Source organism: Nyctereutes procyonoides, unplaced genomic scaffold, assembly GCF_905146905.1.
Source record: "Nyctereutes procyonoides isolate TBG_1078 unplaced genomic scaffold, NYPRO_anot_genome, whole genome shotgun sequence".
Classification (NCBI taxonomy): Eukaryota; Metazoa; Chordata; class Mammalia; order Carnivora; family Canidae; genus Nyctereutes; species Nyctereutes procyonoides.
The window spans coordinates 57,221,625-57,246,524 of record NW_026575140.1 but is presented as its reverse complement, the minus strand read 5'-3'; the positions used below and the strand labels follow the sequence as shown (position 1 = coordinate 57,246,524).

Here is a 24,900-nt window from a genome sequence, read left to right as displayed (position 1 = left end):
CTTGGCATGAGGCTCCTCTTGGCCATGGGGACCCACCATCCCACTAGCATGGCCGCCCCCACACCCCCACCCCGGGTCCTGCACCATGCTCTAAGATCTGAAGGCTGCAGATCCCCAGCCACTGGTCTCTGAGCACTGGCTCTGGGGGTCTGCCCCCCATCCCCAATCCGAAATGGGCTCAGAGGCTCAGCCCCACGTGACACAGTGAGGTCAGATTCCAGTGTCTGTTCAGAGCCAGGAGGGCAGGAAGAAGCCCCAGGGCTCTGGAATGGGCCAGGCCTTCCCCCAGGGCTCTGAGGCCAGATCTTCCCAGTTCCCAGTTACCAGGGCAGACCATCACAGGCCCTCCAGTTTCCTCCCCGCCTTCATTGTGACCCCAACCACCCACCCGATTATGACCCATCCCTCTCCCCCTCCCGCACCAGAGAAGTCTGGCTCCTAGTGAGTATGTGGGGGCCAGGGGGCCCAGTTAGTCCTGGGACCCCCAGCCATGGGTGAGCGAGCCCACCACGGAGCCCAAGTGTGCTCTGGCACCAACCCCAGGAAGTGCCAGGACCTAGGAGACTCAATTCTTCTGATTCTGGGCAGCTTCATCTTGCTCAACGTGGGGATCAATGTGGTGACTCTGGTCAGGGCAGTGGCCGGGCAACAGGGTTGGGGGCGCCCCGGGATCTGGAAGGGGCTGAGGTGGGAGGGCTGCTGGGATGTGGCTGAACAGGCAGCTTTGGGGCTCACCCCACTCCTGGGCTCCCCCTTCCCCTGCTTCTCTCAGCTCTGGAGGCACCTGAAGAGCTCCTTGCGGATTCTTTTCCATCATTTCTTCCCCAAAGGTGAGCGGGCCCCACCCTCCAGGGCCTCAAGGGGGGTGTGGAACCTGTCCCCTTTTCCCCCGGCCCTCAGGAACCCAGGCCTGGTCCCGTCCCGCCTTTCCCGGCAGACAAGCAACCCAGCTGCGTAGGCAGCCATCCCATGTGTGTGCGCTGCTCCATGGATACCAAGAACATGTGCTCGGGGGTCTCCTCTCGCTTCCACCGCCGCCCGGGCTTCCTGCATGGGCACCCTAACCACCTTGACTCCTGGGTACCAGACATGAATGAAGAGAAGGCTTCTGGGTGCTGCTGGATGCCGCCTCAGTGTGGACATGCTGGGGCTCCCCTGGGCCCTCCCTGGGGACTGTGGAAGGAGGGGGCGATGGCAGCAGGGGAGGCCCCTCAGGTCCCAGTTTTAAAGGCCCGGACCCCCTTTATTTCCAGGCACGAGGCACCTTCCCATTTACCCAAGATGAGCAAGCTGGATATGGCCCCTCTCCTTTTGCCCCACAAGAGCAAGACCAAGACCCCAGACCACGCCCCAGAGCATGTCCTGGCCCAGACCCAGAACAGCTCCCCGGTCCACACCCCTGAGCACACCACCACCCACACCCAGACCTGCTCCCTGGCCCAAACGCCTGAGCACACCACCCTCAAGACTCAGACCTGCTCCCTGGCCCACACCCCTGAGCACACCACCACCCACACCCAGACCTGCTCCCCACCCCACACTCCCCAGCACACTAAGCCCCAGGCCCAGATCCGCTCCTCAGCCCATCGCCATGAGCACACCACCCCCCAGGCCCAGGCCCAGGCCCAGGCCCAGGCCCAGACCTCCTCCCTAGCCCATGTCCCTGAGCACACCACCCTTCAGGCCCAGACCTGCTCCCCAGCTCACGCCCCTGAGCACAAGCTCCCTCAGGCACAGATGCACTCCCCAGCCCAAGCCCCCAAGTACAACCCTCTCCAGGCCCAGACCTGTTCCCCAGAGCACACCACCCCCCAAGCCCAGACCCACTCCCCAGCCCATGCCACTGAGCACATCCCCGCCAAGGTCCACGTCCCTGATCTTACCTCAGTCCAGGCACATACCCACTCCCCAAGCTTCACCCCTGAGCACACTCAGCAGCACACTCCTGCCCAGACCCACAGCCCTGAGCACACATCAGCCCATCCCCTGGGTCACAGCCCTGAGCATGTAATAGCCCATGCCCCAGCCTGCACTCTGTCCCATGCTCATCTAACCTATATCCATGCCCCTCACACTCTGGCCCCTGCTCCCACATCTGCCCCAGCCCTTCCTTCAATGTCTACCCCTGCCAGGATTCCTGCCCCAGCTCCTGCCCCAGCCCCTGCCCCACCTCCTGCCCCAGCTTCGGTCATGACCCTGACTACCACTCATGTCCCAGTTCCCATCTCTGCCACCACCCATACCCCCATCATAACTCCTATTCCCTCTACCCTGACTGCCTTCAGCCAAGGCCTCTCCACTGGCCATGTGGTCTACAATGCCCGTAGGGGCAAGCGGAACTTGTGCCATGTGTGCCCTCCCCAAAACTCTGGGTATTCCAGAAAGGACGGAGGCACCCTCCCCAGGCCCCAAGAGGGGCAGGGTCTGTGTGGCTCTGATACAGTTGAGCCAATGTCAAAACATCATAGTGGGGACAGTGCCAAGCCCTCCACAGGCTCCGTACTGGGTTACCTAGAGTTGGGGAATGTGGAATGGAAGATCTCAAATGATGCCAAAGACAAGTTCTTACAGCCCAAGACCTTCCCTTATTTCAGCTTCCATCCTTGCAGTTCTGAGAGGAGAAACACAGACTCTGAGACCCCAGTCTACCCCAAATTCCTGGTCTCCTCCAAGGATGCCACACCTTCTCAACCTTGCTTTCATTCTCCAACCAATACCCAGAGCTCACTGAGCGCCATTCCTCCACCTTGCACTTTGTCTCTGCCTCTCTTGTCTCCCAGGTCCTTTGTCTTTCATCAACCCTCCGGCCACCAGAAGCCCTCCACCTCAGTGCAGACCCCTGCCTTTCCCCCGACCTCCACATCTTCTCAAACTGTCCCCTCTTCCCAGTTCCCCATCCCTCCTCAGTTCTCCAAGACTTTCCAACCCCCGATCCAACCCCAAACCCCTGAACATCAGGAGAGTCTAGGCCTCAACCAAGATTCTGGCCTCCAAAGGACTTCATGCCCTTCAAAGGACTTGAGAGTTGCCAGAAACCCAGGCCTTACCCCAAGTCCAGGCTTCTGTAAGAACCCAGGCCTTGTTCAAGATCCAGGTCTAAACAAGCCCCCAGGCCTTACTCAAGACCCTTCCCAAGACTCTGGACTTCATAAGAATCTGGTCATTACCCAAGATTCTGGCCCCCAAAAGAGCCTAGGTCCTACACAAGATTCAGCTATCTTTAGGAGCCCGTGTCCTACCCAACCTTCTGGCCTCCACAGGAACATACCATTTCCCCAAACTTCTGACATTCAGAGGAGCTCAGGCATTATGCAAAACTCTGGAGTCTATAGGAATCTACAACAAAACCAAGAGGCTATACTCTATAAAAGTCAAGATCTCTCCCAAACAAGTGGCCTCCATAATAGCCCAGGCCATTCTCAAGATTCTGGAGGTTATAAGAGTACAGGTAATGTCCATGAGCCGGGAGTCTCTAGGAGTCTAGGCCTTTCCCAAAATTCTTGCCCACAGAAGAGCCCAAACCTTGCCCAAGACTGTGGAGTCAACAGGAGCCCAGGTTTGATTCAAACCTCTGGTCTCCATAAGGGCTCAGGCCTTACCCAAGACTCAGGAGACTATAAGAATTCAGGCCTCCTCCAAGAATCTGGAGTCCACAGGGGCCTAGGCCTTATTCAAGAGTCTGATCTCCATAAGAATCCAAACTTTGCATCAGCCACTCAAGTCGAAAGGAGATGTGGCCATACACAAGACGTTGGAATTTACAGGAGCCCAGAATATACCCAAGACCCAAACTTCCATAACTACCCAGGAATGAATCAAGATCCTGGCCCTCAGAAGGGCTCAGCCCTTACCCAAGACCATCGCCTCCCCGAGACTCAAGGCCCTATTGGGGAATCAGGCCACCACAAGGATTCATGCCTCATCCCGAATCCCAGCCACCACAGGAACCCAGGCCTTGTTCTAGGTACTGACTCAGTCCAAGTCTTGGGTCAACCTCAGAACCCAAAGTCAACATTGAGCCTGATGAAGTCATTTGTACCTGAGGAGCCCCCTCGGAAGGAGGATGTGGAACAGCACCTCCCCTGGACTTCTGTCCCCAGTAGTCAGAACTCCAGCTCTACTAAGCCTCAGGTGATGATCTACAATGACCTGCAAACCTTCTCCGAGGTACCTGTGCTGATAGAGCTACAGCCGTCCTCCCCGCGAGCAGGTAGCCAAGACTGGGTATACCGTCCTGTGGATATAGTTTCCTCAGCCTGCCAGAACTATCGCCAGATGTCAGTGCCTCCGAAAATCAGCTGGAAGCCCTACTGCCCTGGGTCAGGCACCCGGGTAGGGCATGTGGTCTTTGATGCCCGCCAGAGACAGTTCAGGGTGGGCAGGGACAAGTGTGAAGCTCTGTCTCCCAGGCACATGCGCCAAGAGGCATCCAGCAACTTACCGGAGACCATCAAGGAGTGGGGGTATCAGTGTGTGATGCGGAACTTGGAAAAAGAGGGGACAAAGGTGCATCCGGAATAAAGAGTCAAGAGAAGTGTTCTGTGGTTGTTTTGAGGACCCCATGCACCCCAGCCCTATTCCTAATGCTGGCCACCCACAGGGCCTGATGGGGACTCATACTAGCCCTACCCCTGCTGCTCTTGCATTGCTGCTTGGTGAAACCCATCATCCCCAAGGCCTACTGCTGCGTTGCCCAATATAGTAGCCACTAGCCAAATATGGTTGTTAACATGGAAATTAAATTAAATATAATGTAGGGGCACCAGGCTGGCTCAGTCGGTAGAACAGGTGACTCTTGATCTCAGAGTTGTGAGTTCAAGTCCCACATTGGGCATGGAGCCTACTTTGAAAAAGAAGAAAAAAAAATTTTTTAAGATTTTTTTATTCATGAGACACACATAGAGAGAGGCAGAGACACAGGCAGTGGGAGAACAGGCTCCCTGTGGGGAGCATGATGCGGGACTTGGTACCAGGGTCCTGGGATCACACCCCGAGCCAAAGGCAGATGCTCAACCACTGAGCAACCCAGGTGCCCCCCGAAAAAAGGAAATTTAAAATTCTGTTCCTCAGTCTCATTATCTACATGTGAAGTCTTCAATAGCCATGTGTGGCTACCATATTGGACGGCACACATTAAGGACACTTCCACCATCGCAGAAAATCCTATTGGACAGCAACGCTTTAGAGTTTAGAGAAACTTTCCTTTTTCTTGTCACTCAAACCCAGCACCTTCAAAACTCCCACAGAACCCAGGGTGTGTGTGCATGAGGGACCACCCTCTGGGGAGGAGGGAAGATGCAGGGATGCCCCAGACTGTGAGAATGAGCCCAACCTTCAGTTCTCCCCATCTGGTCTCTTGTGTCACAACCAGGTATATGGAAACCTGCCTCCTCAGTTCCGGGCTGTGTTTTGGGGCTGGAAGTTGCCGAGGGAAAATAGCTTTCTTCGACAGTGACTAGAAACCCCTGAGATCAGGGCTTTCCAAATTGAGCTCTGGATTCTGGGAGTCCCTTCCTTCGCAGTCCTTTGCCATGGACTTAGGCCTGTCTCGCTTTGGAAGTAGGGAAGGGGTGTGGGAAGGGATTGTGAGACATCCTGGTCTAGCAGTGGATGGGTCTGATCTGTGAGCCTCCCTGATTTCCTATGGTTCCATCTTCTCAGTCTGGCTCCTAGTCTCATCCCGAACTAAAGCTGTGTCCCAGACAGCAGTGATCACTGAAAGCAATGTCCTTCTCCTAATCATGTTCCTTTCACCTGAACCTGATTTTCAGTCCTGATAACTCTTCTGTGTCCATGCATGAGCTGGCAGATCCCAAAGTGTGTCCCTGCCAGCGCTTGTGTGTCTGACGTGGGCATCACCAAGATGTATGCCCCTTCCCTGAGGCAGAGGTTTATTCTTGGGTCACCACCTACTAGACGGTGCCTGACACGGACTCCAAAGAGATGCCTCCCCGCCTAGCTGGGAGCCCCTTTCCAATGCCTCTCTGTCTCGGCTCTACCATATGCAACCTTTGCAGGCTGCAGTGTCACCTCTAAAATGAAGTTAATGATGGCATGGCCGAACCCTCTCCTAGATCTAAATGACCGGGGCTCTTCTACTCACACGAGATGCGGAGGCCCCTAATTATGTCTCCCATTATTAGTTGCTATTCAGATCCATCTTGTTCCAACCCCGCAGAATGTCTGCGCGGGGCTGACCTGGGCATGACAGCCAGAGAACAGGCGATCTCCATAGAAACTACAACTTCCATCAGGCACTACTTCAGCGGAACAGGAAAGGAGGCGGAGGCGTGGCCTGAAAGCCCCGGCAGCTCGGAAGACAAACTACAACCCCCAGGACAGCGCGAGATCTCAGCGGGGCGGAGAGGGCCCGGGCTCCGGCGGGAGGCGGGGCGGGTCCGGAACCACCCCCGGGCGCCAGAAAGGGGCGTGACCGCAACTTGGGGGCGTGGCCTTTGGGCTACAGGAAGAAGTTACCTGTTGAATCGTTCGGTCCGTTCCCTTCCCAGCCCTTGCAGCTATCCCGAAGAGGGCAGCCGCAGACCACAAGCCTCTTCCGAAGAAGAGGTAAGGGAAGGGAGACGAGGGGCGGCGGCGGAGACTGGCTCTCACGTCCCGTAGGAAGGGCCCAACAGCTACACCTGCTGAGTCAGGTGAGCCGCTCCTTGGGGGCGGGGACCAGCATTTGAGTAAAAGGCGACGACGAAGGAAGCATTTATTTGTTCGTTTTCAAGACTATTCACAGCCCTTCAGCTGCAGACCCACTGACGAACTGTGCCTGGGGCACTCTCGCGGCCTCGGGAAGAGAGGAACGCCGGCTATCTTTTAGCAGCAGAGGAACGGCCGTCTAAGCGTCTCTCCCCCCCCCACCCCGCCCCGTCCGTGGTCCCCCTAGCCCCCAAACGATTGAACCACATGGCTTCCGCGGTCTGGGGCAGTGCGCCCTGGTGGGGGCCGCCGCCCCCAGCCCCAGCCCGGCCGCTCACGGACATAGACTTCTGCTCCGGGGCGCAGCTGCAGGAACTCACCCAGCTGATCCAGGAGCTGGGTGTGCAGGAAAGCTGGAGTGACGCGCCCAAGCCGGGGCCAGACCTCCTCCGGGCCAAGGACTTTGTCTTCTCTTTGCTCGGTGAGTAACTCTCCCTGCCTTCGGGAGCTCGCAGCTTTCAGCCCCTCCCCACCCCGCCCGGGCTTTGAGTCACACCTTCCCGAACCCGTCTTATCCTGTAGGTCTCGTTCACCGTCGGGACCCGCGCTTTCCTCCCCAAGCAGAGCTCTTGCTGCTTCGTGGTGGTATTCGCGAGGGCTCCCTGGATCTGGGACTTGCACCCCTAGGCCCCTACATCCGGGGGCCTCATTACGATGCCGGCTTTACACTATTAGTGCCCGTGTTTTCGCTAGACGGCACTGGGCAGGAGCTGCAACTGGACGCAGAGTCCTGTTTCGGGCGGCTACGCCTCCCAGAGCAGATACGGGGAACCTCAGTCCGCGAGGCTTGGCAGGACTGCCTGGGACCCCCAGCCCCAGGAGGACGTGATTCAGTCCACCGAACCCAAAGCGAAGAAAGTCCCAAGGACCGGCAAAGCCCGGTAGACCAGCCCCACGATGGCACTGAGCCTGAGCCAACCGTGTCTTTGGATAAATCATCTGGACCAGAGGGACAAGACGTAATCGATCTGGAGCTTTCCACCCCACTGAAAACCCTGAATGGTGACCTCAGGAAAGCAGCCGTCGTCAGCCCCATCCCCTGGCCCTCGGAGCGTTGGGAGGCGTGGCCCACCCTCTGCCCCGCCCAGGTGGCTGCGTGGTTCTTCGCTTCACTGGCCGCGGTCGCAGAGTCCCTGATCCCGGTCCCGGGAGCCCCACGTCTGGTCCACGCAGCGCGCCACGCGGGGTTCACCACCGTCCTCCTGGCGACGCCGGGGCCCCCGCGCCACCTCCTGCTCTTCGACCTAATTCCCGTAGTGTCCGTGGCCGGCTGGCCCGAGGGAGCCCGGAGCCACTCGTGGGCCGGGCCGCTGGCCTCCGAGTCGGCATCCTTCTACCTGGTGCCGGGCGGCCACACCGAGCCGCCGGGCGCCTGCGGCTGGCAGCTCTGCTTCGCCCGCCAGGAGCTGGCGCTCAAGGCGCGCATCCCTGCTCCGCTGCTGCAGGCGCACGCGGCGGCCCAGGCGCTGCTGCGCCCGCTGGTGGCCGGGACCCGGGCCGCGGCGCCCTACCTCCTGCGGACGCTGCTCTACTGGGCGTGCGAGCGGCTGCCCGCGCTCTATCTCGCGCGGCCCGAGAACGCGGGCGCCTGCTGCCTCGGGCTGCTGGATGAACTGGGCCGTGTGCTCGAGGCCGGGACACTGCCCCACTATTTTCTGAGCAGCCGAAAGCTCCGCGCGGGGGACGGCGCTGCCGCGCTGCTCGGGGCGTTGGCCCGGCTCCGCGGGGACCCTGTCGGGGCCCTGCGCGCCGCGGTGGAGGAGGCTAAGGCTGCACGCAAGGGGGGCGGCTTGGCCGGCGTGGGAGGAGGGGCCCATTAAAGACGCTGCTCCTACCCGCATGGACAAGTGCTTCTGTTGGCCAGCGGGATGTGGGGGGGGGCTGCTAGCCCCTCGCCGAGGTCACGCGCTGAGCACAGCCCGTAAGGCCTCCTCGGGGCTTCTCCCCATCCTCCTGCCCCGTTCCTGGCCCAGGTCGTCCCATTTCTGGCATCTCTACTCAGATCTGCGGCCAGCAGACCTCCCAGCCTGGCGCATCCTCTGGCAACCATCTTCCCCAATTTTTCTGGTCTTTTCTCTTAGGAGTCAATTGGGAAGGGGTGGGGGTGTATATTTGCTGACAAGACGCAAAAGGAAGGTGTGGAGACCCGGGACTGATCAATCTGGCTCACGCAAAATCGGAGATTGAGAGGGCCGGATTGCGCCCAGGGCTGGCTCTCACCACCACCCTCGCCTACTCCGTTATTACCCGGTTTCCCTCATTCGTTTCTGCCCTCCCAAGCCGGGCAGGAGGGACCCTCTCTCCATTCTCCCAGCGTCCGCCATTCCATCTATCCGAAGCCCAACCTCCCCTCCCATCTAGGGCTCCGTTCAGTGGAGTCACCTCCTTGTCTCCTCCTCTGAACCCCCAAGACGGGCGGCCTTGCCTCGGCTCCACCCGCCTCCGAGACCGTCCCCACTCCCGGCCTCCGAGGAACCCTGGGGTTCCGCCCGCCCGCCCGGCTGCACTCCCCTTTTCCCGGCGTCTCCGCCCCCTGCCCCGCCCCCGGGCCGGCTCTCGGAGGAGGGGGAGCTGCTGTTGCCGCCGCCTCCTCAGCTCCTCACTGCCGCTGCCGCTGCCGCTGCCGCCGCTTGGTCCAGCCGCCCGGCCCAGTGCTCTGACTTCGCCGGACCCGGGCGCTCTGCGGAGACATCCTTCCTCCTTCCTGGGGGTCCGGGGCGCCTAGTCCGGCGTTGGGGGAAGCTCGGCTGGTGAGGGACAGGGAGGGAGGAGCCTGGAACAGAAGCCAGCGCCACCCGTCGCCGGATCAACGAGACAGGACAGGTCGAGGGGCGTCGGGGAAGGAAGAGGGGGTGCTCTAGGCTGTCCAGGGGAAGATGAGAAGCCCTGTCGCAGAAAGCTCTGATGCACTCTGACTCGTAGGGGGCCTGTTCACATTCGGGAACTGGTAATAACGTGGGTGCACTCCTCTGGGAGGGGGCGTGGGATCTAAACAGCACCAGCTGTCCCCGAGGAAATTAAGGGGCAATCAGGGAAAAAAAAAAAAAAAAAAAACCGGATGCTCCTTATTTCGAGGTGACAGAGGCCCTCCAGACAACCACCTGGTGTATCCACTGGGAAGGGTGGATTTGGAGGTGACTTCAAAAGGAGTGGAGGGTAACAAGGTGAGGAAAGGGGATCAGCAGCTGTACCATGTGCCACTAGAAATGGGGGTGACTTGGTGAAAACAGGGTATTGTCCAGAGACAGGGCCCAGGAACCCCTAGTCGCTGAACGGGGACAGCCTGGGTTTTCCCAGACATAGTTTTGGGGGACTTAACTGGAAAAAAAGTGGAGGATCCTTTCCATTTAGAGGGTGGCAAAGGCACGAAGGTTGGGTCCCTCCCTCACATTGACAGTGCCCCAGTAGGGATGGGGTTGAGCTAATATATTCAAAGCTAAGGACTTGAACCCTTTAGATTATAGGAGTGGATTTTGGCAGTGCAGGTCCCCAAAATAGGGTGGAAAGGTGACTGGGGGTAGTGGAACCACATCTTGGGAATTTTGAGGGTCTTCAGGTTGGCCTAAGGGATCTGGGGACGGGGAAGGACAGAACAGGAGAGGGAGTAGTTTTCGGTAGGGGCCAAAAGTCGAGGGTGGGGTCGACAGAGATTTACAGGCTGCTGGGTAGAGTGGAGCTAGAACGGGGCCCAAGGGTGGGAGCCAGCGGCTGGAGGGTGGGGAGGCCTGGGGCTTATCCTCGGGTCCTGTGAGTGAGGCGGTGAGTTGGGACCTCAGCGTCAAGAGCATGCCCTGGTGAGCGGGCTTCTCTTTGAGGAGCCCAGCGCGCTCCGGGCGCCTGCCAGTTTGGGGGTGTCTCCTCCCGGGGCGCCATGGCGGCTCTGGCCAGTAGCCTGATCCGGCAGAAGCGGGAGGTCCGCGAGCCGGGGGGCAGCCGGCCGGTGTCGGCGCAGCGGCGCGTGTGTCCCCGCGGCACCAAGTCCCTTTGCCAGAAGCAGCTCCTCATCCTGCTGTCCAAGGTGCGACTGTGCGGGGGGCGGCCCGCGCGGCCGGACCGCGGCCCTGGTGAGTGGCTGGAGCGGGGTCCCCGGGCCTGGGGTCTCTCCGCCTGGGAGGTTGAGGCCAGGGACTCCGAAGGATGGGGCCCGACTGAGGGGGTGGTCCCCGAAAGTCAAGGAGGGTGGGCCGGGACCACACAGTATCTGCCACACCGTGCCTCAGTTTCCCTTCTCTTTTGCCCATAACCCCGAGTCTCCTTGCTGTCGAAGACAAGGGGAAAGCTTTGAGGGGCTAGGTCCGGGCTCCCGAGCCTCGCGGCCCCGGCTCGCCCCCCCACCCAACGCAGGAGTCCCCACCCCCACCGTCCGCTGCCTACGTGCCGGCTCTCGCGATTCTTTCAAAGCCGAGTGGAGGGGCCTGGGGGTTCCGGACGCCTGGGTCACCCCGAGTGTTTCTGCAGCTCCGGCAGCCCCGCCCCCGCCCCGGTTCTCCCGCTCCTCCACGCCTTGGCTCCGTTCCTTCTGGCCGTGCCCGCCTGGCTGGGCGCCAATCTCCCCAGCTCTCCCCCGGGTGTCCTTGCAGCCACCTCGCCAGCCCGCCCCTCCGAGCGCCCTCCTCGGTGACCTGCGCTCTAAGAGGGAAGCCGGCCATACTCCCAGAACCCACCCTCTCCCGGCGACTCCGAAACCCGCTCGCACACGCTCGGGTAACCCTCCGCCGTGAGGAACTCAGACCCTGCACGGGCCGAGAGACCCGCTCGGAGACTGGGGGGTCGTACCACCTGCGAGGGGGTACGAGGAAGTCGGCCGGGAGTCAGCAGCAGGGGAGGAGAGTTGTGAGGGTTGGCGCGTGGTCCCCGTCCAGGCACGGGCGGCGGGAGTCCCTCTGGCCCGGCTCCCGCCCGCGGCCGGTTCCCCGAGGGGTAGCCCCCTCGTGCCCTCCTCCCCCCGCCGCCGGCCCTCCGAGGTGGTACGGTCCGCAGCCCACCTTCGGAGCCGGCCCCGGCCCCGGCCCCCACGTGACTGCGCCCGCCTCACTAGCTCCCCGGCCCCCTTCCCCCATTCCCCCTCAGTGCAGCGGAGCGTCCCCCACCTCCGGCGGGTTACATGGCTGCAGGGGAGGGGCCGAGCCTCGCGGAGGGCCGGGCCCCCGCGAGCCCGCAGACTGACAGACAGACAGATGGGTCAGTGTCAGACAGGCCGGCACTGGGCCAAGGCAAGGCCCGTGCCAAGCGAGCGGCAGCCGCAGCAGCAGGTGCTGAGTCAGCGTCGGGCCCGCTCCCATCCCCACTTCTGAGGGGGCGCCCCCCTCCCCTCCGCCCCTCCGCCCCAGTCACTAGCCCCTGTCCCTTCTGCGGTCCTGCCCACTTCCCTCCATCCTTTGCTTCCTGGTGGCTCTCTCCCCTTCCTCTCCCCTCCTTTCCCCTCCCCCACTACTGGTGGAGCAGTGGAGTAGGAATTAAGCTATTTAAATAAATTTCAATAAATTAAACTGAAAGCTGAGGGTTAGAGGAAGCGGCAAGGACCCACACCCGGGCTTCCTCCGCAGGCAGAGAGAGGTGGAGGAGAGCCTGCTTAGAGAGTCAGAGAGCTGGGGGCCTGGGACCCTTGGCTTCCCCTCGCGTTCTCCCTTCTTTCTTTCCTCTGATCCCGCCAAGTGTAGGAATGTTTCTGGGGAACAGAGATGTCATATTCAAAGATGAATCTCTCTCTCTCTCTCTCTCCAGAGCCTCAGCTCAAAGGCATTGTCACCAAACTGTTCTGCCGCCAGGGCTTCTACCTCCAGGCAAATCCTGATGGAAGCATCCAGGGCACCCCAGAGGACACCAGCTCCTTTAGTGAGAGGGGAACCCTGCTGCTGGGTGGGAAGGGACACAGAGTGGGGCTAGGAAGGGGCCGTCCTGTTCCCGCTTCAGGTGTTTTCTCTGGCTCTTTGCCCCCTAAGGGAAACCTTAGAACTGGGCTGTGGGGAGCCTGGGGCTGGGGGTCTGAGGCCCCAGGGCTTGATGCTGCCTCTCTCCACCCCCAGCCCACTTCAACTTGATCCCCGTGGGGCTCCGTGTGGTCACCATCCAGAGTGCCAAGCTGGGTCACTACATGGCCATGAATGCAGAGGGGCTGCTCTATAGCTCGGTGAGACAATGAAGTTGAGTGGCCTGGGGTTTGCTCCACCACCACCACCCTGATCTGGTTTCTAACCCTCCATGGGGTAGGGGGGGTGACCACACTCTCCCCCATGCTCCCTTTCTCCTAGTTTCTGCGTGGCGTGAGAAGTGGGCCCTCCCAGCCCAAAATGTATTGATTCTGTCCTGGCTCATTCTTCCCAGGGCTCCCTTCTGTCCAGTGATGTGTCTTTTTGTCTGTGTGTGCCTCTCTGGGTCTTTGTCTCCCCAGCCACATTTCACAGCTGAGTGTCGCTTTAAGGAATGCGTCTTTGAGAATTACTATGTCCTGTACGCCTCTGCTCTCTATCGCCAGCGCCGCTCTGGCCGGGCCTGGTACCTGGGCCTGGACAAGGAGGGCCGAGTCATGAAGGGAAATCGAGTCAAGAAGACCAAGGCCGCCGCCCACTTTGTGCCCAAGCTCCTGGAGGGTGAGTATGGACTCCAGAGAAGGTGGGCCACATGGGAGGGTGCTGACCTAGATGTGGTCATTGAGCAGACACACAAGTCAGAGGCCACAGGCGTTAACAGAGGACACCTGTTGATCCTTCCCTGGTTCACAAGCACGAAGCTTGTGTGTATGTTCATGCTGCTGTATATGTTCATACCTTGTCACAACCTTGGTATATTGCTTCTCTTATGGTGGTGGGGGGGACACCTGTTATGAGAAGTCAAGCTAAGAAGACTTTGGCCTTTGAGGGTTTGGGGAGCCCTCCTGTGGGTTGAGGTTCACAGAGGATGGGGGGAGGAGAAGGGCTCCCTTTCTGAGCCTCTGATTCCTTCTCGATCTCTCTGTGCCTAATTCTCCTTCCTGCTCCTCTCTCTTCCCTTTACAGTGGCCATGTACCGGGAGCCTTCTCTCCACAGTGTCCCTGAGACCTCACCTCCCAGTCCCCCTGCCCCCTAAAATGTAGTCTGTGGACTGGAGGCTCCCTGCACTTGCACTGAGCTAGCCACCACCACAGCCTGTCTCCAGCCCTGCTCCCAGCCCTGCCCTCAGCCCTGCCACCACCACCCATGCCCTGAGCAGCCAGGCCCCAGCAGATGTTCTATCCTGCAGGAGCCAAGGGGCTGGCTGTGACCCCTCGCCTCTTCCAGGCTTCAGCTCCTGGGATTTCAGAGAGGGGGATGTCCGAAAATGGTCCTGGCCAATCACTTCTTTCCTTCCACACTCACAGCCCCCCACAAAAGCCTTTTCCTGAGAAGGCGCTGGGGGGTTCCCAAACTGACAGAAAGAACCAGGACACAAACACTCCCCACCCTGGGCTCAGCGCATCCCGGGAGCACTATGCCCTTTTCATTGCCACTGAGCCATAGATTTATAGCCCTACAAGAGCTCAGGATTAATTTCCTTTTTGCCCCACTCCACCTTCTGCCTTGTTCTGGAGAGATTCTGGAACACCAGGCATCCTAGCCAGGGCCCTTTTTGCACTAAGGCTCTGTGCTGGGATGCTGGCATGCTGCCAGGCTCTGCTCTGGATCCATTAGGCTTCTGTCCTTGACCCAGCTGGACCCCCGGTTTCCAAGTAGAGAGAGGCTGGATTTGAGCCCTGTCCAGCTGCTGGCCTTGGCCTGAACTAGGACCAGTCTCAGATCACCACAGTTTTAACTTTCTTATCCCAAAGACACCCAATTCTAGAGCACAGTGTTCTAGACACATACAGAGCCATACTTCCTTCTGAATCAGCTCTAGGACATAGACCACGACTCTCAGCCCTTCCCTCCAGGATGGAACTTGGGCTTCTATAGCCGTATCAATGCTCATATAGAGGGGATCCCTGGGTGGCTCAGCGGTTTCGTGCCTGCCTTTGGCCCAGGGCGCGATCCTGGAGTCCTGGGATCGAGTCCTGCGTCAGGCTCCTGGCATGGAGCCTGCTTCTCCCTCTGCCTCTCTCTCTCTCTCTCTCTCTCTCTTTCTCTCTATGTCTATCACAAATAAATAAAAATAAATCTTAAAAAAAAATGCCCATATAGAGTGAGCTCCAGACCCACCTTCCTACCTTCTCTAGTAATACCTGTGAAAGATGAGCTCTGGAAAGAACCCAGTTCTGATTCATGGGGAGCTTTGTTGATGAATCAAGAAACACCTCTTGTTTTTCCTAGATTTTCTAAAAATTCGAGTCTTCCTATAGAATGCTAACCTTATTTTTACACGTAGTTTCTAGCTCCTCCAGCTCAGCTGGGGTCCTGCCAGGGAAACCGAGTCTGAAGGGGGGCAGAGGAGTCCGGGAAGAAATCCTTGGCTCATAGTAGAGAAGCTGGGAGGGCCAAGGGGCCCAAACTACGGCATGTTTTGGCTGTGCCTGGGTTGTAGGGACATGGACACTTAGCTACCTCCACAGGAATACCTTCTGGGTCCCTTCTAAAGCTGAGGTCTTTAAGGTAATGGATCTCAAATGAAATGAACAAACAGGGCACAGCCTTGACCCTCCCCCCCCCCCCGTGCGGAGACCCCAATTCAGCAATAAGTTTAACCCCTCTCCCATAGAAGTCAGGTCAAGGAGGGTGAGGGCCTCTTGGGCTCCAGACCTCATATATCCCCAGAGCTTCTAACTGAATAGAATTTGCTTTACCTTACAGCTATAACCTGAGCTAAGTTTTAGGTACCCAAAAGGGGCCTGACTAGATTTTTCTGAACAGCATGGAGAGCTAGGGGCAGGCCTGAAAAAGATCAGGAACCCACCAGTCAACTAGGAGGGAGACTGAGTGGCTTCCAGACCGGGGCAGGGTAGACAGGAGACCATAAAGGGAAGGGCTCAGGCTCCGAGGCAAGTCACTTTTCCTCAGGCTCTTTGTATTTCTGGCTTGTTGCAAGAGGGGTGCCTACTCCCCTCACCCACACAGACCCCTTAGGCCCCACCCCCTCTCCTGGCTTCGCTCCCAGGGGACGATGGGGTCTCCACTCCATGCTCTCTCCATTAAAGATGATTTATACAACTCAAATGTTATCTGTCATCTGTGGGTGTTGGGCATTGGCAGTTGCTTGGGGCGGGACCAAGTCCTAGGGGCGGGGCGGGGCGGGTGGGCTGGCGGCTGCCCCCCAACAACAGGTGCACATTCCTGGGCGCCTCGTCACTTCCCCCCTCCCCCCCGCGCTGGTGAATCGAGCGAACTCACTGAGCAACCAACCGGCCGAGCTATGACCGCAGGGGCGCTGCTGCTGCTGCTGGGGGCGTTGGGGGTGCCACTCGCCCCGGGTACGTCTGGGTCTCTCGGGGCGGGCGGCGGGGGGCAGTGACGGGCAGGGGTCATGGCCGGGTACGGTGGCTTTACTGGTTGCTCTTCTCCTCCAGGCGCCCGCGGCACGGAGGTGGAGGGTCGGCTCCGCGAGAAGCTTTTCTTGGGCTACGATAGCTCGGTGCGGCCGGCGCGGGAGGTGGGGGATAGCGTGGGGGTCAGTGTCGGCCTCAGCCTGGCGCAACTCATCAGCCTGGTGAGGGCGCGCGCGCGGGGGTTGAGCTCGGGCCCAAGGACCGGCGGGGGGCGTGGCGGGGGCGTGGCTGGGCCTGGGGCGGAGCCAGGCCGGGAGATGGACGGGCCGTTAGCAGGGTGGACGTCGGACCAATGGACGAGCCGTGGGCGTGGCTTCTGGACCGGCCGCGGGTGGAACCGGGGCTGCCGCCCTGGACTGGCTGGGGGGCGGGTCCCGGGTCGGGGTCGCAGGCTGGGGCGGAGCTTGCGGCCGCACCCGGTCGGGAAATAAAGGCGGGCGGAGATGCAGGGTTGGGTGATTTACGGGCTGTGGGTGGGGCCCGGGGCGGAGCCGGGCGGAGGGGGCGGCCTGGTTGTTGGATTGGTCGGCGGTGTAGACCGCCGGAAGTTTCTGAGATAGAGGTGGGGCTTACACCATGCAGCATCCAGGAGGCGGGGCTTGGAGCCAAGAAAGGGGGACTCAGAAAAAGAGGGATTTCCAGTGAGAGCTTGACCCGCGGAGCCCCTTCATTTCTTTCTATTCACATCCCCTCTACTCTTTTTAAACTTTTCCCTTCTAGAACGAGAAGGATGAGGAGATGAGCACAAAGGTGTACTTAGACCTGGTAAGCAGACCCCCGCGGGGTGGGAAAGGGCGTCCCGCTGCCTTTACAATTTCCTTCAATGTCCGCCTCAGTAAGAGTATTTTCTTGCACCAGGACCTCGGAAAATATAAGAGAAACAGAAACAATACCTATCTTTACTATGAGAGTTGCATCCCATGCTTTTCTTATTCTACTTTAACACTTTTGGGGGACCACTAATTTGATTCCCTGCCCACTAAAAGGTCACGAACTGCAGTTTGAAAAACACCGTTTTCGTGGCTAACTAGTGCACCCTCGTTTTTAGACCCAAAATTTGGGGCCCAGCTCGAGGGAAGGGGAAATTAGCTGATGGGATCCCAACGAGTAAACGTGCAGCCGGGATCAGAACTCCGACTTCCAGAACCACAGCCCAAGCCTGCCGGCTCCCCTCCTTTGTACTCCCTCCCCAGCTCCCTCTGGACATCCCACGTCCCCTCCCAGGCTCCAGCCTGGACAGCCCCTCAGCCTCTGCTTCCACAGGAGTGGACTGACTACAGGCTGAGCTGGGACCCTGCAGAGTACCAGGGTATCGATTCACTCCGTATCACAGCTGGATCCGTGTGGCTTCCAGACGTGGTGCTCCTGAACAAGTAGGGTCTTCCGCGAGACTGGGGGAGTGGGCGGGGTCTCCAGGGGGAGGGTCCGGGTCCAGGCCGAGCCCATTCCTCACCCGCAGCAACGACGGCAATTTCGACGTTGCTCTGGACTTGAACGTCGTGGTGTCCTCCGATGGCTCCGTGCGCTGGCAGCCTCCAGGCCTCTACCGTAGCAGCTGCAGCATCCAGGTGCCCCGGGGGCTCCCCCTGGGAACCCTGCCTCTCCTGAAACACTGACTCCGCAGTAACCCCATAAGCCTCCCATCGCTCCCGCCCTCCTGATTTTGCGTGATTTCATCTTCTCTGTCCACTGTCAATGACATGCAGTGTTTCTCAGCGACCCCGTTTCCATTGCCTGTGGGCTCCCCTAATTCCTCTGACCCTACTTCCCTGTGACCTGCCTACTGACCTCCCAAAGCCCCCAGCCGTGAACAGCTCTCTGGCAGCTCTGGTGACTCCCCGCTCTATCCAGGTCACCTACTTCCCCTTCGACTGGCAGAACTGCACCATGGTGTTCAGCTCCTACAGCTATGACAGCTCAGAGGTCAGCCTGCACACCAGCTTGGGTCCTGACAGGCAGGAGCTGCAGGAAGTGCACATTCATGAAGGGACCTTCATTGGTGAGTGGCTGTGGCTCCCACGTCCATGGGCTTTATGATGTCCAGTTTCTAACAGGCTGACAAATATCCTCCTTCAGCAATGCCCAGGACAACCCTGTGGGGTGGGCAAGATGAGTGAGAATCTACATTTTGCAGATATGGAAATGGAGATGTGGGGTGCTTGGGTGGCTCAGCGGTTGGGCGTCTGCCTTCAGTTCAGGGCGTGACCCCGGGGTCCCAGGATCGAGTCCCTCATTGGGTTCCCCTCAGGGAGCCTGCTTCTCCCTCTGCCTGTGTCTCTGCCTCTCTGTGTGTGTCTTTTGTGAATAAATCAAAAACATCTTAAAAAGGGAAAAAGAAATGGAGACTTGTTCAAGTTCACCAGATATGGGCTGCCCAGCCCAGTGTCCACAGGCTAACGCCTCATCACATCAGCCCCTCGGGTCAAGGATGTGCCAGAACAAAGCCAGATCTGGCAGGAGTAAGGACAGGTTTCACATGTGCGTCCCTGACTTCCCTCCTCCCCTCTGCTTCCTCGCAGAGAATGGCCAGTGGGAAATTATCCACAAGCCTTCCCGGCTAGTGCAGCCTCCGGTGGATCCTAGGCGGGGCGGGGAAGGACAGCGGCAAGAAGTCACCTTCTATCTCATCATCCGCAGGAAGCCTCTCTTCTACCTGGTCAACGTCATTGCCCCTTGCATCCTCATCACCCTCCTGGCCATCTTCGTCTTCTACCTGCCGCCAGATGCAGGTAAGGGAGGGAGGGGCCCCCAGCCCTGCCTTTTCACCGCTTGTACAGCTTCTTCCTCTCCACCCTGAATCCAGGCAAGGGTTTTGGCCAACGCAAGCCATCAAGGGTGGTGCTTCAGCCATCCTTCCCAGGTTTTCCCTTCAACCAGGGTCTCCTCCTAGGATCCAGGTTTCCCCTCCCACCTCAGGCTACTGCCCTCTTCTCTCCATCCCGGGAGCTCCTGAACTCTTCCCTTCAGAATCCTAAGATCTCATCCTTGGGACCAACAAACTCCTCGAGTTAGAACACCCTCCTTTTCCCCATTCCTGGTAGCCTCCCCACCCGCCTCCCCCATTTTTTCAGCCACCTGCTAGTCCCTTGGCCTCCTATCTTCCTTGGAAATAATAGCAACATTTTTCCAGGAGGCAGCATAATGTAGTCACAGAGTAACCTCGGGCAAATTCCTTCCTATGAGTCCCTACTTAATAGGATTATTTTGAGGATTAAATGAGTTTCTTAGAACTACACCTGGTACCAAGTAAGTTTTATATAAGTGTTGGTATTAGTTTTATTATGTGTGAGCACTTGTGATAAGTAGTACAGTTAACATGTTACATGCATTAACTCCTTTATTTCCTTTTTTAAGATTTATTTATTTTAGAGCTGAGGGGAGGGAGGGGCAGAGGGAGAGGGAGAGACTCTCAAGCAGACTCTGCATTGAGCACAGAGCCAGAAGCAGGGCTTGATCTCATGACCCAGAGACTGCGACCCCAGCCAAAACCAAAAGTCAGACCCTCAACTGACTGCGCCACCCAGGTGCCCCTATGTTAATTTAATTGTGATCTTTACAACAACTCTGTGAGGTGAGTACTGAATTGTCTTCCCACTTTACAGAGGAGGACAAAGAGGCTGAAAGAGTTTAAGTCATTTGCCCCATGTTAGTTAGAGACAGGTAGTGTCGCCATTCCAACCCTGGTTGGTGCCAGTCTGATTCAGAGACTGAAATCCTTAACTCTGGTATTTAAAGCTTGCTTTCCTCCTCTCTGGCACCAAGTTCTCTGTCTAGGGAGGGAAAGTGATCCAGCTCTAGAAAACACTTCCAAATGTAACTTCTACTTCCTCCCAGAGCAGGGCAAATCTTGGAACCCAATATTATAGGACTTAAGTAGAGCAGAGCATAAAAGTTTTTTTTTTTTTTTTTTAATTTCAATACCTTCCTTGAAGTTTGTGGTGCCTGTTGTATGCCACAGGAATAATCAGCCACCTGGCATATCCGTATATACCTTGTTTCATTTTTAGATCCTTCAGATTGCTATTTGGTTCCTAAAAAAAGCTTCAAGGTTGGTCTATTCATTCATGCAATGATGTTTGTTTAGCATCTGTAATGGGCTAGGCCCTGGGAAACATCAATGAGTCAAAGAGACAAAATCCTGGCCTTGCGGAGTTTACATTCTAGCGGGGAGACAGTCAATAAACAAATATATCTAGTTGATAGTATGTTAGAAGAGGACAAGTCCTAAGGAGGAAAATAAAGCAAGAAAAGTGGTTATAGAGAATTAGAATGGGGCTAAGGGTTACAATTTAAAATAGAAGTAAGGGGGTGCCTGGGTGGCTGAGTTGGTTTAGCGTCCAACTTTTTTTTTTTTTTTTTCTAGCGTCCAACTCTTGATTTCAGTTCAGTCGTGATCCCAGGGTTATGCAATCCATGACCAGCCGGGAGCCTGCTTAAGATTCACTTTCCCTCTACCACTGCCCCTTCCCTCTCATTAATTAATTAATTAATTAATTAATTAATTAATTAATTAATTAAAATAGAATAGTCAGGGGCATCTGGCTGGTTCAGTCCATAGAGCATATTACTCTTGTTCTAGGGGTTGTAATTTGAACTCCCATGTTAAGTGTAGAGATTACATAAAAATAAAATCTTAAAAAAAAAGTGGTCAGTGAATGCCTCAATAAAAAGGAAATATTTGATCAATATTTGAACAAAGAGGACACCTGGGTGACTCAGTCTATTGAGCATCTGCTTTTGGCTCTGGTCGTGATCTCAGGGTCCTGGGTTTGGGGGAGCCTGCTTCTCTCTCTCCCTCTGCTCCTCCCCCCTACTCATGCTTTCTCTCTCTCTCTCAAATAAATAAACAAACAAACAAATAATATATTTAAAATATTTATCATATATTTGAATAAAGAATTGAAGGGAGCATTGGCAGTTGCTTGGGGCGGGACCAAGTGAATGACCCTGGCAGACAGAAATCTGGGGGAATAATGTACCAGCTGGAGTTAACAGTGCATGCACTCACTGAGGGGGACCCTCACTGACCCTCAAGGGGGAGTGAGCCTCACATACTCAGGAAATAGCCAGGATAACTGAGTGATATAAGCAAGAGGAAAACAGTAGGAGATCAAGTCAGACAGATAATGGGGAAAGCCTTGTCAACCACACTGAGGATTTTGGCTTTTATGCTAAAGAACGTGAGAGGCCACTCCAAGGTTTTGAGAAGAGAAGTGATATGATCTAATTTACATTTTAGCAGGATCTATCTGGCTGCTCTGTTGAGAACAGGCAGCAGGAGGAAATATTATTAAGGTCTCCACTTTGCTTCATCCTAACTCAGATCTGAGGTGATGGCTGTTTGTATGAATATATTTTGAAGATAGAGCCAGTAGGGTTTGCTATGGATTGGATATGGGATGAGAGAGACAGAGAGAGGAGTGGAGAATGACTAACAGGATTTTGGCCTGAGTCCCAGGAAAGATGGATTTCTCATTCATGAAATGGGGGAGACAGTGGGAAGGGTTGGTGATCAGGGGATTAGGTTTGGGATGTGTTAATTTGAGATGTCTGTCTATTGGCTGTCCAAGCGGAGAGTTTAGATCAGCAGGTGGCTATAAATCTGGAGTTTAGGAGAACAAATCTGGCCTGGAGGTTTAATTGTAGGAATCATCTGCATGCAGTTGGCCCTTCCAGAAGCGTGTCCTTGAGTGGGCTGGAAACACGGTCACTGATTGTGCCACGAAAATTGCCTTCTGGCAAAGTCTAATGTTTCCACCTTCTTCTCTGCCCTGCAAGGAGAAAAGATGGGGCTCTCCATCTTTGCCCTGCTCACCCTCACTGTGTTCCTGTTGCTGCTGGCAGACAAAGTTCCTGAGACCTCCCTGTCTGTCCCCATCATTATCAAGTACCTCATGTTTACCATGATCCTCGTCACTTTCTCCGTCATCCTGAGCGTTGTGGTCCTCAACCTGCACCATCGCTCACCCCACACCCACCAAATGCCCACTTGGGTCCGCCAGGTAAGATGTCCTCCTCCAATCCATGTTAATCCTCCGTCCTAGCATTTGTCTTTTTGCGCAGGTGTGGCTCCTGCAACCTGCCTACCAACTTCATACCTGAGAGAGAACTACAACTCCTGGTAGAGTGTTCAAGTGTTAAGGCCTGTTGGGTGTTGAAACGTTGCACAGTTAATTTTACCCTCCTGACATTTGTCATGCCACAGATCCCATATTTTCTTCGTCCATACTGCCCATCCTGGGCTGCAGGGAAACATTCTCAGGGTCAGGTTCTATCAGGGTGGAAGCATCGGGACTTTTTTTTTTCCCCCGGCCAGGACGCCTCCCAGGCCACTCAGGAGCTCTTGATGTGTGGTTGTACTTCCTTGTCTGGGTAGCTGGGAGGGACGCGCGCACGCAGGCGCGGGGATGGGACCGGTGGGCTGCTTCCCTTCCCGTCGGAAAGCATGAGAGCCCCGGCCAACACGCCTTTCTACTCAGCAGATCTTCATCCACAAACTCCCTCTATACCTGGGTCTGAAGAGGCCCAAACCTGAGAGAGACCTGATGCCGGAGCCACCTCCCGTAGCCCTCAGGGATTCTCCAGGAAGTGGCTGGGGTCGGGGAACAGATGAATATTTCATCCGGAAGCCGCTGAACGATTTTCTCTTCCCCAAACCCAACAGGTAGTACCCACTCCTCCCAGTCGCCTACGAGGAAAGGAGAGAGGGAACTACAGTTCCCAGAAGCCTGTGCAGAGGCAGGCGGCTGAAGGTCTCGGAAGATGCCCTTGAGCATCATGGGAATCGTAGTATCCCTTCCGCCGCCAACTTTGCTGAAAGGCGGACAGTGGAACGTGTTGAGATGGGAGGAATTGCGGAAGGCAGGAGAGATCGCCGCCGGCGGGGAGAGCCTAAAGGGCCTTCTTACGTTCTGAAAACTAATAAGAGTGTTGGAGGAGGGAGTCGGAACGGAGCCTAGAGCGTGGCCAAACTGTCCCGCCTCTTCCAGGTTCCAGCCTGAATTGTCTGCCCCGGAGCTGCGGCGACTTGTCGATGGTCCAAACCCGGCTGTGGGCCTGCCTCCTGAGCTACGGGAGGTCGTTTCCTCGATTAGCTACATCGCTCGGCAGCTGCAGGAACAGGAGGACCACGACGCGGTAAGTCCCATGAGGGCTGAGCGGGGCGGGGCCCCATGGCCCCGCCCCCATCGCCCAATCTTGCTTTTGATTGGAAGCTTGCCTCTTTGGTCTCGCCCCTGTCTTCCGACTGGTTCCTCACTCCGTCCATCGGTCGCAGTTTTGTTTTCCTCGACCCAGCGGCCCGCCCCTGCGTCCGATCCGTAGGAGGACGAGGGCAAGGGTACAGGGCAGGCCTTCCCCTGGGGGTCTGGAGCTCAAAAAGAGTTTACACTGCCTACCCCCAGCTGAAAGAAGACTGGCAATTTGTGGCCATGGTAGTGGATCGCCTTTTCCTGTGGACCTTCATCATCTTCACTAGCGTTGGGACCCTCGTCATCTTCCTGGACGCCTCCTATCACTTGCCCCCTGCGGACCCTTTTCCTTGAGGACAGAGGGCCAAGAGCCAGGACCTCGCAGCTCCACCTGGAATCCAGTCCTCCCACACCATTGCCTTGGTGGGGAGAGCGCCCAAGTGGGAGGGGGCGGGCGGAAGCAGTGGCCCCTCCAGAAATGCACTGTTTGTTTTCTGGTTTCTTATAGAAGTTCCTTTGGAGAGTAACACTAGGTTGCCGGTAGAATGGAACAAAGATCAAGAAGTAGACTGTACGCCCTACCAGAGGGCAGGAGCTTTGTTTTGTTCACTGTAATATCCCCAGCGCCTAGCACAGGTCCTGACCCATAGGATAGCAGGTGCTTAACATTTGTTGAGTGATTAGGGAATTTTTTCTTTTCTTTCTTTCTGGGAAGGAAATGCACCAATGAATAGTGCCTGTGTTTGCATGTTGGGACTAGTGGTCATTCTCTTTGTTTTTACCTTCTTGTAACGTATTGTTTTCGGATAAGTGTTATCCATAGGATTTTTTAAAAAAGTTATTTCTAAAAGGATGCATTTGTAATGAGAGCTCACTTTAAAAAAAAAAAAAACTTCAAATTCCAGCTTTGGTGCTCAAACTTTGTATAAGGTACTGAACCACTCTTGGCTTAAGATTCCACCATTGTAAAATGAGGCTAATAATAGTATCTGCCCCCTAGTCTGAGGGTCATGTGAGAAGATGGGAACAAAAGCTGTACAGGGTATACATCAGAGGTTTTAAGCTGGTGTGCGTGTTTGGCCTGTGTTGTTGGCCTGCACAATTTTTAGTGTGTTAGCCACTTTAAAAATTTGGATATTGAGCAGAGAAATTTGGATTTCTGGCTTCTCTGGGGAAAAGAAAATTTTTTTTAAACTACGTAACACCGGGCCTGATTCCCCTGATGAGTGGCGGCCCACGCTGTCAAGGTATTTGTACCAGAATTTCTCCAAGCCCCCACCCACCTGACCAGCTTTTCTCATTTTACTTGTCTGCTCCTCCATAACATTATACAGAATCAAGGGGAGGGTAGAGGGGGATGAGGAGTTGAAGACAATGAGAGGCTAGGAGTGGAGAAAGACAGGTGATTGTGTCTCATGACCGTGGCTCATTTTGCACCTGTTTCTTTTCAATTTGGAGATGGGGCTGCACCAGGTTTAAGGCACAGGGGGACATGAGGCTCTTGGGCCCAGCAGGCTGTGTGAACTGGACTGAGTTAATGTTTCAGCCTGGAGGTCAGACCAAAGTCAGCT

At 56.5% G+C, this 24,900-nt stretch overlaps 4 protein-coding genes across 5 annotated transcripts; all 4 read left to right on the top strand.

Moving 5' to 3' along the window:
• Nucleotides 1–490: 490 nt before the first annotated feature.
• On the top strand, nucleotides 491–4,477 carry SPEM3 (SPEM family member 3). The gene is given in 4 exon segments (XM_055305260.1): nucleotides 491–628; nucleotides 773–830; nucleotides 938–4,437; nucleotides 4,439–4,477. Coding segments are annotated over 4 exon segments (3,735 nt in total).
• A 1,971-nt stretch (nucleotides 4,478–6,448) lies between these two features.
• Nucleotides 6,449–9,202, top strand: TMEM102 (transmembrane protein 102). The gene is made up of 3 exons (XM_055306696.1): nucleotides 6,449–6,567; nucleotides 6,735–7,129; nucleotides 7,231–9,202. The coding sequence occupies exons 2-3, from the start codon at nucleotides 6,916–6,918 to the stop codon at nucleotides 8,526–8,528; spliced, it is 1,512 nt and encodes a 503-aa protein (XP_055162671.1). The 5' UTR covers nucleotides 6,449–6,567; nucleotides 6,735–6,915; the 3' UTR covers nucleotides 8,529–9,202.
• A 345-nt stretch (nucleotides 9,203–9,547) lies between these two features.
• Nucleotides 9,548–15,795, top strand: FGF11 (fibroblast growth factor 11). 2 transcript variants are annotated; one of them, XM_055306698.1, is made up of 5 exons: nucleotides 9,548–10,772; nucleotides 12,433–12,543; nucleotides 12,735–12,838; nucleotides 13,184–13,298; nucleotides 13,704–15,795. In XM_055306698.1, exons 1-5 carry the CDS (start codon nucleotides 10,580–10,582, stop codon nucleotides 13,772–13,774), a joined length of 594 nt encoding a protein of 197 aa, XP_055162673.1. In that variant the 5' UTR covers nucleotides 9,548–10,579; the 3' UTR covers nucleotides 13,775–15,795. The 2 variants fall into 2 exon arrangements, with proteins under 2 accessions (XP_055162673.1, XP_055162672.1); XM_055306697.1 differs by having other exon boundaries at nucleotides 13,100–13,298.
• A 204-nt stretch (nucleotides 15,796–15,999) lies between these two features.
• On the top strand, nucleotides 16,000–24,180 carry CHRNB1 (cholinergic receptor nicotinic beta 1 subunit). Its single transcript, XM_055305441.1, has 11 exons — nucleotides 16,000–16,064; nucleotides 16,161–16,300; nucleotides 16,860–16,904; nucleotides 17,403–17,512; nucleotides 17,599–17,707; nucleotides 17,991–18,138; nucleotides 18,659–18,868; nucleotides 21,918–22,141; nucleotides 22,622–22,803; nucleotides 23,129–23,276; nucleotides 23,543–24,180. Exons 1-11 carry the CDS (start codon nucleotides 16,007–16,009, stop codon nucleotides 23,681–23,683), a joined length of 1,515 nt encoding a protein of 504 aa, XP_055161416.1. The 5' UTR covers nucleotides 16,000–16,006; the 3' UTR covers nucleotides 23,684–24,180.
• Nucleotides 24,181–24,900: the final 720 nt, after the last annotated feature.